General features: G+C 40.6%; 3 protein-coding genes across 3 annotated transcripts; all 3 read left to right on the top strand.

Moving 5' to 3' along the window:
• The first annotated feature begins 330 nt into the window (after positions 1-330).
• Positions 331-4,535, top strand: LOC139216944 (uncharacterized). Its single transcript, XM_070848192.1, has 4 exons — positions 331-496; positions 2,159-2,746; positions 2,838-2,957; positions 3,362-4,535. The coding sequence occupies exons 1-4, from the start codon at positions 483-485 to the stop codon at positions 4,365-4,367; spliced, it is 1,728 nt and encodes a 575-aa protein (XP_070704293.1). The 5' UTR covers positions 331-482; the 3' UTR covers positions 4,368-4,535.
• Positions 4,536-7,421: 2,886 nt separating this feature from the next.
• On the top strand, positions 7,422-10,274 carry LOC139216287 (uncharacterized). The gene is made up of 4 exons (XM_070847377.1): positions 7,422-7,462; positions 7,783-8,472; positions 8,564-8,683; positions 9,062-10,274. The coding sequence occupies exons 1-4, from the start codon at positions 7,422-7,424 to the stop codon at positions 10,065-10,067; spliced, it is 1,857 nt and encodes a 618-aa protein (XP_070703478.1). The 3' UTR covers positions 10,068-10,274.
• Positions 10,275-10,596: 322 nt separating this feature from the next.
• On the top strand, positions 10,597-14,141 carry LOC139216898 (apolipoprotein L2-like). Its single transcript, XM_070848131.1, has 4 exons — positions 10,597-10,640; positions 11,856-12,326; positions 12,424-12,543; positions 12,901-14,141. The coding sequence occupies exons 1-4, from the start codon at positions 10,621-10,623 to the stop codon at positions 13,805-13,807; spliced, it is 1,518 nt and encodes a 505-aa protein (XP_070704232.1). The 5' UTR covers positions 10,597-10,620; the 3' UTR covers positions 13,808-14,141.
• Positions 14,142-17,669: the final 3,528 nt, after the last annotated feature.

The following is a 17,669-nucleotide window of genomic DNA, read 5'->3' as shown; positions in this document are numbered from 1 at the left end:
GGACAAAACACAAAGATTGACACACATTATCACAGGTTCTTGTACCAAAAACAAACAAACAAACCAGGTCTTATTGTTGACTGACGTGATTTCCGACAGCCCGTGAATGCAGCAGGAAATCCGCTCCGGACACGTGAAGGTGTGCTGCAGCCTGGGCCTTTAACACTTTATCACTGCTGACAGTCACTCACAGGCTCAGTCTGATGCGGAAGCACAAGTCAACACACTGCTTAGCCTGGAATGAGTTAAGTTCAGAAATGGGTGTGAGCCAAGCTGCTGATGTGGAGGAAGAAAAGTGAAACTAATCCAAAGTTTTGTCTGACTGCTCAGCGAGCGATCTAGATGTTTCAGAAGACTCAGTCTACATATGAGCTGCAGATTTTTTATGCACAGTAAACTACTAGACCTGCTTTTTTTTTTCATTCTAACCGCGCAGGTAATAAGTTGAATGCTCAGTAAGGATCTGAAGACAGAGGAGAAACATGTCTGCGGCAAGGTAAAGAGTTTAACTCTTTGAGATACTGATGCACAGAAAATGAGAGCAACAAATGAGTGTTAGATCAGGTAAAATAAGATTCTTCATCGGTAACAATTAACACAAGTCAGACAAGTTAAGACAGCGCACCCTCACACACCTGATTCACTGAGTTTGTAGGCATGTGTCTAGCAGGAATATGTTTTCAAAACAAGAACTTTTGGTTTCTCACAATCAAAGATATTACATCTTTATCTGCTTCTTAAAACAATAGAAGAGACACTGGTCTGTCAGGTCAGACTGACCTGTACATTTCCCCTCTTCACCCTCACAGAGCAGTTTCAGCTGTTGAGAAACATATAAAAGACACTTTATGGAGATATTTAAAGTTCTTATGAACATTGAAAAACATTTTGTTGCAATATCAAAGTTTCTAATTAACACTAACCCTAGAAAAATGGTATGATCACCAAGTCTATGTTCCTCTATCTGAGTCAAGCATGACCTCCAAAAGTAGAATTCATAGCACTTGTGGGGAGATTGTATCCCATTTTGTATTGAGCTCCTGGTGTATTACTCAAGGCTTATTTACCATATTGTGGTAAACTCTGCGTTTGTCAGGAAGGAAGCCCCAGGGGAAGTAAACTAACTATCACACTGGTGCTTTGTTTGGTTTCACACACTCAGCAGTATTCAACCCAGTGAATGCATGCAAGGGAAACTGATGAAATCGGTTAGCTGCTTCACCCATGGTGCTAACTACAAACAGCTACAGTGGGGCAAAAAAGTATTTAGTCAGCCACCAATTGTGCAAGTTCTCCCACTTAAAAAGATGAGAGAGGCCTGTAATTTTCATCATAGGTATACCTCAACTATGAGAGACAGAATGGGGGGAAAGAATCCAGGAAATCACATTGTAGGATTTTTAATGAATTAATTGGTAAATTCCTCAGTAAAATAAGTATCTGGTCACCTACAAACAAGCAAGATTTCTGGCTCTCACAGACCTGTAACTTTTTCTTTAAGAGGCTCCTCTGTCCTCCACTCATTACCTGTATTAAAAATCAGACAATGTGATTTTCTGGAATTTTTTTTTCTCATTTTGTCTCTCATAGTTGAAGTGTACCTATGATGAAAATTACAGGCCTCTCATCTTTTTAAGTGGGAGAACTTGCACAATTGGTGGCTGACTAAATACTTTTTTGCCCCACTGTATAACCATGAACAGAAAACAGGCACAACTGGCAACGTTCAACTGCATGTAACACATCTCCTACACGTCCCTCTTCTACAAAACAGTCAAAAACATGAAGTTACAAGGGCATGCTGGGATGTTTCTGCCCACTCATTCCCAAACCTGCTACACAGCCCCCACCAAGCTGGTTAGCTGTCTGCAGCAACCCATGTGTCCACAACAAAGTCCCTGAGGTGTTGGGGAATCCGATGCGGTCTCTGAGCACGTTCTGGTGGTCCCTTGGGTGTTTGCGGTGGTGTGGGCTGGTCCTCTGCCCCTAGCTCACCCTCAGATGGGGCCATGGCTCTGTCTTGGCTCTGTTAGTGTCAAAGTTGTTCTGGTTTGAGGTTCTTGGAGCTGTGGTTGTTGGTGGTGGATGTTGCCTGCAGCCCACCATTGCTGCTGTGTGGAGGCATCGTCCACAAACTACGTGATGTTTTGTCTTACAGAAAGGAACTACAGGAGGCCCTGTGCTGCTACACCACAGATGCCCTCCTCTACATTGATACAGTGAGAGGATTCTGTGAGAGGAGCTCCAAATGGATTCTTAGGAGGGAGACAGAATTGCAGATGATGATGGACATCAAAGACCGGGCTGACCAAATCAACCTGAACATAAGCCATTTTACCCAGTCAGAGCAGAAAGGTAAGGCCTTCTTGGAGTATATGAAGAGCAAGGGGAGTACAGACACCAAACGTGCCGAGCTGCAGGAGGAGCTGGCTGCTGTGCTGAAGGACACTCTGGGAGACCTGGAGGAGCTCGACCGCTTCCTGGATGCAGTGGAGAAGCTGTCGGTCACCTCGCTCCATGTGTTCAAGGAGGAGAACCAGGTGTTACATCTGCCTAAAGGGATCAACCCTGAACATGTTCAGGTTGTCATCATTGCTGCAAGGCATATCTGCCATCTCCTCCTGGAGTTTAAAAGAGATGCAAGTGTCTTCTTCCTTCCCAAACTTCAGAATGTGGAAGTGCTGTCATATCAGCTGGACAAATACATACAGACCACTCAGAAAATCTGTGAGACAATGGATAAAAGGTAAAGTGACATTTCTTCAAAGTGATGCACACATTTCTTTAAAACAATAAACATCTGTTTTAGGAAGTAAGTGCAACTTTCTCTTTCACAGCTGCCTCGGTCACTTTTGCCCAACGATGTCTACGAAGACTGTCGTAGACCTTGATGTGGATTTGTCTGAAGATGACATACAAAGGATGCTTTACCACATTAATCAGCTTGATGAAATCAGGTAAGTATTATATATTTAGTATGTTTTCTGGCCCCAAATATGACGTCAGCACAATTGTGCAAGGTGTTATTACTGACAGGAATGTAAATGTTAAAATGAACTGCAAAAAACAGACAAGATTATTTGTTTGCTTCCTACTCTGCAATGAAGGCCACGGCTCAAGCAGCACAGCAATTCAGATTTGTTGTCCTGTTTGAATTTACTGCAATCAAAGGAAATTAGAGGCAGCCCACAGGAGTTAAGGACTTCAGTATTGTCATTTTATAAAATATTGTAGCCACTTCTATCTCTGGTTTGTGAGAATCTTACTGCTTCTTATAGCCTCCTAATATTTTTCAAAAGTAAGAAATAATCTGAAAAAAAAGAAAAAAATCACAAATGTGTGATGTAATTTATTCTTTCAGGAAGAACCAGCACTTCCGGATGGTGTTCTTGTTTCAGGAGCAATCGTGTTGCAAGTTCATCAGTGAGTTCAGCGAGCGACAGCCCAGGATGCTGCAGTTTCTAAAAGACCTGGAGGAGAGGGCTGTTCAGCTGGACAGGATGAATAAGGGGGCAAGGATCTCCAGTGTGGCAGGCAGCTCAGTGGGGGTGGTAGGAGGTATTCTTTCCATTGTTGGTTTAGCATTGATTCCTGTAACAGCTGGATTGTCTCTAGGTCTGACATTAGGTGGGGTAGCACTGGGAGTAACCAGCGGAGTCAACAGTGCAGTCACCACCGCCACAGAGATTGGAGTGAATCATACACAACAAAAGAAAGTCAGTGAAGTCCTCCAGAACTTTATGGAGGATGTGCAGAGTCTCCAGGATAGTCTGGAGGAGGTCACCAAAAGGGAAATGAGCCAGGTGCAGGTGGTTCTGGGAGTAGGCAAGGTGCTTTCTAAAGCTGGTACCATTGGAAAAGGCATTGATTCACTTGTTGATGCTGCCTCTGCTGTGAAGATGTTAAAAAGTGAAGAGCTGATTGCAAGCGCTGGCAAGGTGGTGGCCCAGGAAGGTAAAGCATTACGTAACGTGCCCAGGGTGGCCTCAGAAATCCCAGATATGGGACAGGCAGCAGTTAAAGGGCCTCTTGCCCTCTCCAAGTCAGCAAGGGCTGGTCTCATTGCAGTTAATGCACTTTTCATTGGTATGGATGTCTTCTTCATCTGTAAAGACAGCATCAGTCTGGCCAAAGGCAGCGAGACTGAAGTCTCACAGTTCATCAGAGCCAGAGCTGCACTTTGGAGCTCAGAGATGGACTCGTGGCAGAAGATCCATGACTCCCTGAAGAAGGGTCTGCTGACCTCAGAGAAAAACGAAGCTATCATGGAGACGCCATTTTATCCGGAGATGGAAATGATGAAACAAAGAGAAACAGAAATGGAAACTCAAGCTGATGAAGTCAATGAAAACTACACGAAGAAGTGAAAACCCAAAAACAGGTTTGTGTGATACAGTAGTGCTCAGTGAGCAGAGATTACTGTGTGCCTTTTTGCCAACTCTGACACTGTGATCACACATGAGATCCATGTATGAAAGCACTTCAAGAGTTGTTTAGTCAGCTTTAATTCTCAAGACATGCATTTATTGAGCATTTTTTCCTCCATTATTTGCAGTTTGCAGTTATTGTCTTATAGAAAATATAATCACAGCAAAACAAATTCTGTATGATCCGCAATATTTGTATGTAAAATTCAATCTGCACATGTTTTTTGTACAATTAAACAAAGCTTGTATATATGTATATGTTGTACTATTTTATTACATTATATAGAGCTACTATATTTGTATTACATAAGCATATTAGCACAGACCAAGGCTAAGTAGTCCAGTGCTGCTCTGTACCTGCTCTCTGGTTGTTGTCAGCAGAGCTCTGCAGTGGTGGAAGAAGTACTCAGATATTTTACTGATAATAACGATTCGATTACAACTAAAAGTCCTGCATTCAAAATGTACCACAGTATTAGCATCAAAATAGGTACTGTGCATGCAGAATTTCCCAGTTGAAAGTAATTTATATTACTTTATTAAATTCTAACTATTGGTGCATTAATATATACATAATGTATCATTATTTGTTCATTCTATGTCCCTCTGAAATGTAGGGAAGTAGAAGTATAAAGTAGCATAAAATGACAGTACTGAAGTTAAGTACAAGTACCTCAACATTGTACTTTCACACAGAACAAATGTTTGGATGCTTCTATCTTTTGGGATTTTAACTTCATTTCTCTGAGTTTATCAGCCCCAGATTAGATTTTTTTCCTGTAAAGTCAGTCAGCAACAGTCCACTTAGGTGAAGAGCCAAAGCTCTTCATAAGTCCAGCGTTAAAGAATCCCTCCAGACATGTTTTAAGAAATAGAAAAATTTGTGTAGAGTTTCTCATTGCACTACACCACTTCCTGTAAATAGGAGTCGTGTTGAAACACCACTGAACTATAGTCAAAACCTGCAACTGCCCGTCATAGCAAGAAGGTTCTTTCTGCTTTCTGAAAGTGGACACATTGGGACTGATGAGTGGAAAAATGGCAAGGCGGGTTTAAGATTGCTTTTAGATATCTTTTGCATTAAACTACACAAGAATGTAAGAACAAAGGTGAAACCATTATTGTGCATAGGGCTTTGTGTCAAGAACTTACATGGATAGCTCACTGCTGTCTATTTATGCACAAGTGTAACAAAAACATTCAACAAGGTTTGAATCAGATCAGATACTGCATTTTACAAAAAATTCAATTTCTAAAGTGTCGTGGCATTAAATATGTGTTAAATGCACCTAAAATAATATTTTAGTGATGAAATAAATGTAAGCATTACTCAGAAAATGTGACATGAATTCTGTATTTATTTACCTTTGTATTAATTTACCTTTGTATTTACCATTTCATTTTCATTTATCAATGTATGCATCTTAAAATGTATTCATGTATTTACACTGTATTACTTTTACTTTGTACTTCCCTCAACTCATTTTGTTTGCCTGGCCTCTGTTGCTGTGCTGCTGCAGTCACTCCATCTTTGTAACTGGTTACACCACATTTCAGTAAAGTTATTTATAACTAAGCGTCAGAAACAAACACATTCACTCACATTAAACTTTTTTTTTGGTTTGTTGGCTGAGGCACACACTACTAACAAAAGTTTAGTTTTGCTTTCATTTCTTCATTTGATTGCAGAAACACAATAAAGTGTAGGTAGGAGGTCCTCCCTCAAGACACAAAAATGATTTCAATATCATTTTCTCCACTTCTACATGCTTTAATCATGTCCCCAGATACAAACAGACACATTGCCATACAAGCAACATTATGATTAAGACAGCTATCATGCTTAGTTTAGTCATTCAGGCGGGTGGTGTATTAACCACATTAGGTTAACAGTAGAAAATGCTGCATGTGTAACTCTTAACCAACATGATATGCTGCAATATTCAATCAGGGATGTAAGCGATTCTTTGAGGAACAGGACTGGCAGATCGATGGCACATTCAACAAATAATGTTACGTTTGCACCTTCAATCACAACGTATAAAAAATGTTGCAAAATATTCAATGTATATATGTTTCAAGAGGTCGCACACTGAAAAGTCTGCTGCCTATGTATGTACGAAACAAGCAGGCTTGTATTCAAAGTTTTTATAAAAACATTGCATTTATATAGCAACAATTCATAGCAAAACACTTTACATATAGACCAGGTCAAAGCAAAACTCCCTTTAAAAAAAATGAAGAATTTGCATCATGACTAGCTAATTCAAACATTAGCCCAACTTAGCTGTCAGGCTAATGGCTAATGGCTAAGGAACATACCAACCACTGGATCTGGGACAAACAACTCTGGTCTGCTGCTGCTTTGTGTTACAGACTGAACCTGCAGAGGGCGCTGTGCCAATACATCACAGATACCCTCAGTCACATTGACACAGTGAAAGGATTCTGTAAGGAGATCTCTACATGGATGGATGGAAGGAAGAGAGAAAATTTTAATTAAAACCTGCCCTTGTTTCCTTTTATTTTAGGCTTTTATTTTTGACTGCAGCTTAAAGGAACATAGCAGCCCCTGTGCCTGTGCACACCCAACTCTCTTTAAGAGTGTTGGGAATCATTTTAACCTACCCCCCTAACCTTAACCCCTAACCCCTAATCCTAACGCTAAAAAAATGGTATGATCACCAAGTCTATGTTCCTCTAATCTGAGTCAAGCATGACCTCCAAAAGTAGAATTCGTAGCACTTGTGGGGAGACCGTATCCCATTTTGTATTGAGCTCCAGGTGTATTACTCAAGGCTTTATTTACCATATTGTGGTAGGCTCGGCATTTTTCAGGAAGGAAGCCCCAGGGGAAGTAAACTAACTATCACACTGGTGCTTTGTTTGGTTTCACACACTCAGCATTATGCAACCCAGTGAATGCATGCAAGGGAAACTGATGAAATCGGTTAGCTGCCTCACCCATGGTGCTAACTACAAACAACTATAACCATGAACAGCAAACAGGCACAACTGGCAACGTTCAACTGCATGTAACACATCTCCTACACGTCCCTCTTCTACAAAACAGTCAAAAACATGAAGTTACAAGGGCATGCTGGGATGTTTCTGCCCACTCATTCCCAAACCTGCTACACAGTCCCCACCAAGCTGGTTAGCTGTCTGCAGCAACTCATGTGTCCACAACAAAGTCCCTGAGGTGTTGGGGAATCCGATGCGGTCTCTGAGCACGTTCTGGTGGTCCCTTGGGTGTTTGCGGTGGTGTGGGCTGGTCCTCTGCCCCTAGCTCACCCTCAGATGGGGCCATGGCTCTGTCTTGGCTCTGTTAGTGTCAAAGTTGTTCTGGTTTGAGGTTCTTGGAGCTGTGGTTGTTGGTGGTGGATGTTGCCTGCAGCCCACCATTGCTGCTGTGTGGAGGCATCGTCCACAAACTACGTGATGTTTTGTCTTACAGAAAGGAACTACAGGAGGCCCTGTGCTGCTACACCACAGATGCCCTCCTCTACATTGATACAGTGAGAGGATTCTGTGAGAGGAGCTCCAAATGGATTCTTAGGAGGGAGACAGAATTGCACATGATGATGGACATCAAAGACCGGGCTGACCAAATCAACCTGAACATAAGCCATTTTACCCAGTCAGAGCAGAAAGGTAAGGCCTTCTTGGAGTATATGAAGAGCAAGGGGAGTACAGACACCAAACGTGCCAAGCTGCAGGAGGAGCTGGCTGCTGTGCTGAAGGACACTCTGGGAGACCTGGAGGAGCTCGACCGCTTCCTGGATGCAGTGGAGAAGCTGTCGGTCACCTCGCTCCGTGTGTTCAAGGAGGAGAACCAGGTGTTACATCTGTCTAAAGGGATCAACCCTGAACATGTTCAGGCTGTCATCACTGCTGCACGGCATATCTGCCATCTCCTCCTGGAGTTTAAAAGAGATGCAAGTGTCTTCTTCCTTCCCAAACTTCAGAATGTGGAAGTGCTGTCATATCAGCTGGACAAATACATACAGACCACTCAGAAAATCTGTGAGACAATGGATAAAAGGTAAAGTGACATTTCTTCAAAGTGATGCACACATTTCTTTAAAACAATAAACATCTGTTTTAGGAAGTAAGTGTAACTTTCTCTTTCACAGCTGCCTCGGTCACTTTTGCCCAACGATGTCTACGAAGACTGTCGTAGACCTTGATGTGGATTTGTCTGAAGATGACATACAAAGGATGCTTTACCACATTAATCAGCTTGATGAAATCAGGTAAGTATTATGTATTTAGTATGTTTTCTGGCCCCAAATATGACGTCAGCACAATTGTGCAAGGTGTTATTACTGACAGGAATGTAAATGTTAAAATGAACTGCAAAAAACAGACAGACAGGACAAGATGCTAGCAGCATGGCTCTGTTTGTCCTGTTTGAATTTACTGCAATCAAAGGAAATTAGAGGCAGCCCACAGGAGTTAAGGACTTAAGTATTGTCATTTTATAAAATATTGTAGCCACTTCTATCTCTGGTTTGTGAGAATCTTACTGCTTCTTATAGCCTCCTAATATTTTTCAAAAATAAGAAAAAATCTGAAAAAGAAGAAAAAAATTGACCCAAATCACAAATGTGTGATGTAATTTATTCTTTCAGGAAGAACCAGCACTTCCGGATGGTGTTCTTGTTTCAGGAGAAATCGTGTTACAAGTTCATCAATGAGTTCAGCGAGCGACAGCCCAGGATGCTGCAGTTTCTAAAAGACCTGGAGGAGAGGGCTGTTCAGCTGGACAGGATGAATAAGGGGGCAAGGATCTCCAGTGTGGCAGGCAGCTCAGTGGGGGTGGTAGGAGGTATTCTTTCCATTGTTGGTTTAGCATTGATTCCTGTAACAGCTGGAGTGTCTCTAGGTCTGACATTAGGTGGGGTAGCACTGGGAGTAACCAGCGGAGTCAACAGTGCAGTCACCACCGCCACAGAGATTGGAGTGAATCATACACAACAAAAGAAAGCCAGTGAAGTCCTCCAGAGCTTTATGGAGGATGTGCAGAGTCTCCAGGATAGTCTGGAGGAGGTCACCAAAAGGGAAATGAGCCAGGTGGAGGTGGTTCTGGGAGTAGGCAAGGTGCTTTCTAAAGCTGGTACCATTGGAAAAGGCATTGATTCACTTGTTGATGCTGCCTCTGCTGTGAAGATGTTAAAAAGTGAAGAGCTGATTGCAAGCGCTGGCAAGGTGGTGGCCCAGGAAGGTAAAGCATTACGTAACGTGCCCAGGGTGGCCTCAGAAATCCCAGATATGGGACAGGCAGCAGTTAAAGGGCCTCTTGCCCTCTCCAAGTCAGCAAGGGCTGGTCTCATTGCAGTTAATGCACTTTTCATTGGTATGGATGTCTTCTTCATCTGTAAAGACAGCATCAGTCTGGCCAAAGGCAGCGAGACTGAAGTCTCACAGTTCATCAGAGCCAGAGCTGCACTTTGGAGCTCAGAGATGGACTCGTGGCAGAAGATCCATGACTCCCTGAAGAAGGGTCTGCTGACCTCAGAGAAAAACGAAGCTATCATGGAGACGCCATTTTATCCGGAGATGGAAATGATGAAACAAAGAGAAACAGAAATGGAAACTCAAGCTGATGAAGTCAATGAAAACTACACGAAGAAGTGAAAAACCAAAAACAGGTTTGTGTGATACAGTAGTGCTCAGTGAGCAGAGATTACTGTGTGCCTTTTTGCCAACTCTGACACTGTGATCACACATGAGATCCATGTATGAAAACACTCAAGAGTTGTTTAGTCAGCTTTAATTCTCAAGACATGCATTTATTGAGCATTTTTTCCTCCATTATTTGCAGTTTACAGTTATTGTCTTATAGAAAATATAATCACAGCAAAACAAATTCTGTATGATCTGCATTATTTGTATGTAAAATTCAATCTGCACATGTTTTTTGTACAATTAAACAAAGCTTGTATATATGTATATGTTGTACTATTTTATTACAGAAGAGCCAAAGCTCTTCACAAGTCCAGCGTTAAAGAATCCCTCCAGACATGTTTTAAGAAATAGAAAAATTCGTGTAGAGTTTCTCATTGCACTACACCACTTCCTGTAAATAGGAGTCGTGTTGAAACACCACTGAACTATAGTCAAAACCTGCAACTGCCCGTCATAGCAAGAAGGTTCTTTCTGCTTTCTGAAAGTGGACACATTGGGACTGATGAGTGGAAAAATGGCAAGGTGGGTTTAAGATTGCTTTTAGATATCTTTTGCATTAAACTACACAAGAATGTAAGAACAAAGGTGAAACCATTATTGTGCATAGGGCTTTGTGTCAAGAACTTACATGGATAGCTCACTGCTGTCTATTTATGCACAAGTGTAACAAAAACATTCAATAAGGTTTGAATCAGATCAGATACTGCATTTTACAAAAAGTTCAATTTCTAAAGTGTCGTGGCATTAAATATGTGTTAAATGCACCTAAAATAATATTTTAGTGATGAAATAAATGTAAGCATTACTCAGAAAATGTGACATGAATTCTGTATTTATTTACCTTCTTATTTACCATTTAATGTTCATTCAGTAATGTATGCATTTAAAATGTATTCATGTATTTACACTGTATTACTTTTACTTTGTACTTCCCTCGACTCATTTTGTTTGCCTGGCCTCTGTTGCTGTGCTGCTGCAGTCACTCCATCTTTGTAACTGGTTACACCACATTTCAGTAAAGTTATTTAGAACTAAGCGTCAGAAACAAACACATTCACTCACATTAAACTTTTTTTTTGGTTTGTTGGCTGAGGCACACACTACTAACAAAAGTTTAGTTTTGCTTTCATTTCTTCATTTGATTGCAGAATGTTAACAGCAACATTCACAACAGGTTTGATCCATGAATCCACCAATACATTTCCTGCTTCAGTTAGAATTGGTATTTAAACAGTCCTCCTCATCAAGCTGTTCACATTCTGACATCATGAGACCAAGACGACACCTAACAGTTGATCAGCAGCACCTCAACACTGGAGGCTTCAAACAGGAAGTCCTCAGACGGAGGTGTTCACTGAGCTTAGAGGGTCACAGAGTGTCATCAGGAGGTTGTAACAGTGATACAGAGACTGGAAGAGTCACAGAAAGGAGAGGAGTGGACGTCCTTTGGCCACATCCCAATTTATTGAGACACTGAAAATGTTTTGTTGTGGTATACCTACCACTGTTGTTAGATTTTCTTTCAATAAATTGTTTAAGATGAAGAAATTACCATTGCATGCTTCTACTTAAATGTCCTACTTTCATGATATAATATCACTGTAGCATTCACTTTTTACATTTTCCATATATTTCACCTGAAAGTCGAATATCCCTAACTTTTTGTGAGTAGTGTATATTTCAAGAGGTCGCACACTGGGACAAACAGCTCTGGTCTGCTGCTGTTTTGTGTTACAGACTGAACCTGCAGAGGGCGCTGTGCCAATACATCACAGATACCCTCAGTCACATTGACACAGTGAAAGGATTCTGCAAGGGGATCTCTATGTGGATGGATGGCAGGAAGAGAGAGTTGAAGAAGATGAAGAGTAAAATTAACAAGGAGGAGCTGGCTGCTGTGCTGAAGGACACTCTGGGAGACCTGGAGGAGCTCGACCGCTTCCTGGATGCAGTGGAGAAGCTGTCGGTCACCTCGCTCCATGTGTTCAAGGAGGAGAACCAGGTGTTACATCTGCCTAAAGGGATCAACCCTGAACATGTTCAGGTTGTCATCATTGCTGCACGGCTTATCTGCCCTCTCCTCCTGGAGTTTAAAAGAGATGCAAGTGTCTTCTTCCTTCCCAAACTTCAGAATGTGGAAGTGCTGTCATATCAGCTGGACAAATACATACAGACCACTCAGAAAATCTGTGAGACAATGGATAAAAGGTAAAGTGACCGTTCATAAACCACATGCTTTGTTTTCATTTAAATTATTTGTGCAGAAGATTGCAGAAGAATTTAAAAGTATATTCATCTTTGACAGCTCCTCCTTTGACTTTTGCCAAAAGATGAACAAAGAAACTCTGGTAGAGCTTGATGAAGATTTGTCTGGAGATGACATACAAAGGATGCTTAGCCACATTACTCAGCTTGATGAAATCAGGTAAGTATTAACAGTGGTCGGTTTGGTTAGGCTGAATGTTTTGTCAACACTGTTATACATTTTTGTGTGACTTAGATTTAGTGGCTTAGAGATTAATGTCGACGTGGTTTCTGAATGGTTTAGTTAGAGGGCTGCTACAATCAGGCTTCAAAGATTAACAATATATTACAATTGTTTATTTTTAATGTAGTTAACTTCTATATTTCTATATATATATTTTTTTTTTTACTATTTGTTCCAACCCAGAAAATGGGAAGCACACCAAATCGTGATTATATTAATAAAATTCACATGTAGTTTTTTTTAAACATCTTGTCTTAAGTTCCCTTTTTTAATTTTGTCTTTACTTTTGATCAGGATGGACCCGTACTTCCGGATGGTGTTCTTGTTCCAGGAAGTTAAATGTTCTGGCTTCATCAATGAGTTCAGCAAGCGACAGCCCAGGATGCTGCAGTTTCTAAAAGACCTGGAGGAGAGGGCTGTTCAGCTGGACAGGATGAATAAGGGGGCAAAGATCTCCAGTGTGGCAGGCAGCTCAGTGGGGGTGGTAGGAAGTATTCTTTCCATTGTTGGTTTAGCATTGATTCCTGTAACAGCTGGAGTGTCTCTAGGTCTGACATTAGGTGGGGCAGGGCTGGGACTAATCACTGGAGTCAACACTGCAGTCACTGGGGTCACAGAGTTTGCAGTAAACAAAACACAAAAAAACAAAGCCAATACAGTCCTCCAGAACTTCATGAAGGATGTGCAGATTCTCCAGGATAGTCTGGACCAGGCTCGTCAACCAGCAGCTAACATTCAATTGAAAGCAGAATATGCCAAGTTAAAGTCAGTTTTGTTTCCAGTTGGATCAGTTGGTTTAAATATTAACTCACTTGTTAAAGATGCCTCTGCTGCTAAGGTGGTGGCCCAGGAAGGTAAAGCATTACGTAACGTGCCCAGGGTGGCCTCAGAAATCCCAGATATGGGACAGGCAGCAGTTAAAGGGTCCCTTGCCCTCTCCAAGTCAGCAAGGGCTGGTCTCATTGCAGTTAATGCTCTTTTCATTGGTATGGATGTCTTCTTCATCTGTAAAGACAGCATCAGTCTGGCCAAAGGCAGCGAGACTGAAGTCTCACAGTTCATCAGAGCCAGAGCTGCACTTTGGAGCTCAGAGATGGACTCGTGGCAGAAGATCCATGACTCCCTGAAGAACGGTCTGCTGACCTCAGAGAAAAACAAAGCTATCATGGAGACGCCATTTTATCCAAGGGTGGAGGTCTAGAAACACAGAGACAGAAAATGAAATTTCCATCAGATAAAGTGGACAAAAAACTGAATAAAAATATGTTTGTATAGCATAATAGCAACCAGTGAACGGACAGTAGGCCCACTGCATGTGTAGTGATTTGCACTATATGTAGGATTTAAACTATATCTTTCTATTTGCACTATATTTTTATTCTTGTACATTCTCTTATTTTTGTATTTCTTTTGTACATTTTTACATTACGTTTTTGTATATTGGTATTTATTTTTATTTAACTTTCCTTTTTCTTTCACTGTTTTTTTTTTAATGGAGCTGGGTGTGTATGTGTGAATTTCCCCTTTGGGGGATGAATAAAGGGCATCTTGAATCTTGAATCTTGAATGTTGAATCTTGAATCTTCAACTCAATGTGCCTTTCTACGAACCCTGAATAAAACATAATTGAAAATTCAATCTTGCTAATAAATCATTGATCAACAAAACTTGGACTTAGACATAGACTTAGACTTATGATGATGTTTGATGATGAATTCCTAATTTTTATTTCTCGTGACAAACTGATGTATTCATATTTTAGCTATAACATTGGCAGTATGCTTTTCCTTAGCTGAATATATAGACCTTTTGCCTGTATGAAGCTTGTCTCAATACAAAATGTGTCATTCAATAATTTAGTTTCTATACTGGTGCCTACTTGAGTCAATGTGCAATGTGTCACAATTTCTGATGATTCATTTTAAACATCTTGTCCTCTATCAGCTTGTTGTGTATCAAAATGAGTGAAAGTGAAATCATTATATATTGCCTTTATTGTACAGCCACCAATGATTTTTTGAATTACATTTCAATTCTTGGGCAGCACGGTTCCAGGTTCAAATCTGCTGGAATCTTTGTGGTTTGAACCTTGCAACAGCTGAGTAATGAATGATAAATGCATCATGTAAAGTGTCACATCATCTCTCCTTTCTGTAGCATCACAGCATTTCCCTAAACTGGGAAACACACTAACTGTTCCTATATATCAGAGGGATGAAAAGTATTGTGAGGGAATGCAACATTTCTTGCAAGGGAAAGAGAAAATGACTTTGACAACATGACTTTTTTTTAAAAAATACTGCATAAACCTGCATGAAATAATTTGAATTTCATTTGTTTCCTTGAAAATTCACCTCTGCTTACAGCTTACTACTCAGCAACAAACATCACTATGATGTATCTGTCACCAAGTCTGTCTTGGCCCCTCACTTCAGCCACACTCATCCCACCCAGCCCCCTGCATCGCTCTCTGTTCATTCCTCCAGCTGCATTCCCACTTCCCCTGACCCCTTCAGTTTCCATTCTTCACCAGTAGGCCAGATGCCCTCAGACCTTCCTCCTTGTTTTCTGGATTGTGCCACTCAAATGCCCTGCAATCACCTCATACCTCTCACCTGAGCTTCCCCGCACCTCACACCCTCATCAGCCACTCACATCACAAACTGGCCCAGATCCATTGTTCCTCTGCCAGATCATCCAAATTGCCATGTGCTTTATGTCTTTTCTTTCTGGCCTTTGTAATCTATATTCTGTCATCTGGCACGTGGATCCTGGTATTTGTTACCAACCAGTTTTGAACCTTTGCCAGAACTGTAGGATTCGACGTTCCTTTCCCTTTCGATCGGGTTGCTGTTTAGACTATGTTCCTGGTTTTGACACTTGCCTGTCTTGCAGTCTGTAAACTTTTACAGCTTTATTTGCCAATAAACCTGCCTGAATCTTATCTCAGTCTGCCTAGTCATCTCCATTTGAATAATATTCTTGTTGCCCTGCTCACTCCATCCGTGGCAGTATCTTTAACGACTTCTAAATATAAAACAAATTACTGGGCCAAGTTTTTCTTTTACCTTGTTTTTGTCCTTGTCTGTATTTATGAACCATCTGCAAGCCTGTTTCAAAACATCATAAATGTAATTTAGTAATATGCCAAGAAATTTTACTTGACAATAAACGTGACTGAAAAATAAAACTATTCCAGAGTTGTAATTGTCATAAAGATCATCAAAGCAAAATATCTGTAAGATGTAAATCTGCACATTTTTCTCTTGCACAGTTTATTATATTTCTATATCAGCACACACAAAAGCTAAGTATCAAACTCATCTTTTCTTGTTCATACATTTGTGGTGCAATAGAGGCCTTGAATGGAATGTTTGTGTATTTCTTTTTCTTCCTACAATCATTTACTTCTTTACTTCCTGCAACCATTGTACCAAAGCACTTGAAAATGAAAAAGTCACATTTCTGTCCAGTTGTGGAGTAGGTGTAGGAGGAAAGTATGTTAATGTCTGATCATAGAACGCACACACACACAACACATGGATGTGTGTCCAGTCAGCAGAATTCTTGGAAACACAAGACTAGTCATTACAAAACCCTGACCGATAAAGATAACCTAAGTTAGGGACAATGGACTGGAACAACAACGACACACACACACACACACAACAGGATGCCACACATGCAGTTTGCCAGAATACTACACACACACACACACACACACACACACAAGTTGGAATAAGTTCACCAGAATAACCATACACACACACACCAATTAAATGAAATAACAGGATATGCAATACGATACACGCCCACTGCAATACACACGCACTGGGTAGATGACGCAGTGTTAAGGTATAAAAGCCCTGAAGTTGATCAGAACTTTGGAATTGAATTGCATTATGAAGCTGTGTTGTGCTTAATACAATTCCCAGAGGCTGCTGAAGTGGTGTCCAGCTGATTCCATTGATTTTCTACCACATAGGTAAAACATTGAAAAAGTTTATGACTATATGACTATTCTACCGTGAGCTGTTTACAAGATCCAGTAATTAGTCACCAAATCATGTTTTGCTATATCAACACATAACAATCATTATTTTGAACTTAGCAACCATTGTCTCCCCCATAGACAGATATATGTTGCTGTGTCGCTGCCATATGAGGTCGCCCAAAACTGTCCCACTATTCCGTACAAGTAAACATTCAAGCTTTTACAGCTTTATTTGCCAATAAACCTGCCTGAATCTTATCTCAGTCTGCCTAGTCATCTCCATTTGAATAATATTCTTGTTGCCCTGTCTGTATTTATGAACCATCTGCAAGCCTGTTTCAAAACATTATGAATGTAATTTAGTAATATGCCAAGAAAGTTTACCTGACAATAAACATGACTGAAAAATAAAACTAAAACACCATATCATTTTTTGCTGATAACCAGTATATCAACACATAACAATCATTATTTTGAGCTTAGCAACCATTGTCTCCCCCATCGACAGATATATGTTGCTGCCATATGAGGTCGCCCAGAAAGTTTTAGTAGTTTTTTTCAAACTTCTTTTTTCTCCACCACATAATCTCCATTTCTGAGGAGGAATGCACAGCCAGAGGTATAGTATAGCTATGTCCATGTCTATGTCATGTCTATATCTATGTCATGTCTATATCGATATATTCTTTGTTCATATTGTTTTACTATTTTGATTTTGCAGCTGCTTATGTCTTAAGAAATATTGTTCTCCTCCTGGGGGATCATGAGCGTTCCCAGGCCAGCTGGACATGTCCAGAAGGCATCCTAACCAAACAAAATAATCTACATAGAAGAATTCAAAAGGGAGTTTCTCAAGTTTCTCAATGACAATTGGGCTAATTAGGCTAATTAATGCGAACTAACCCTAACCCTAATTAATGAAATGATCAGAAATGAAACATAACATGAAAATATCATTACAAATTGAAAAACAAGTGTTACTAGTTTTTAATAAAATCTTTCCAGAGATTCCAGAGGGGGTGCAAACATTAAAACACCAAACACTGTATTATATTTCATATTTCCTGTT

This window comes from Pempheris klunzingeri, chromosome 17 (genome assembly GCF_042242105.1).
Source record: "Pempheris klunzingeri isolate RE-2024b chromosome 17, fPemKlu1.hap1, whole genome shotgun sequence".
NCBI lineage: Eukaryota > Metazoa > Chordata > Actinopteri > Acropomatiformes > Pempheridae > Pempheris > Pempheris klunzingeri.
The sequence above is the reverse complement of the archived record's forward strand: the minus strand, read 5'-3'. Positions and strand labels throughout refer to the sequence as shown.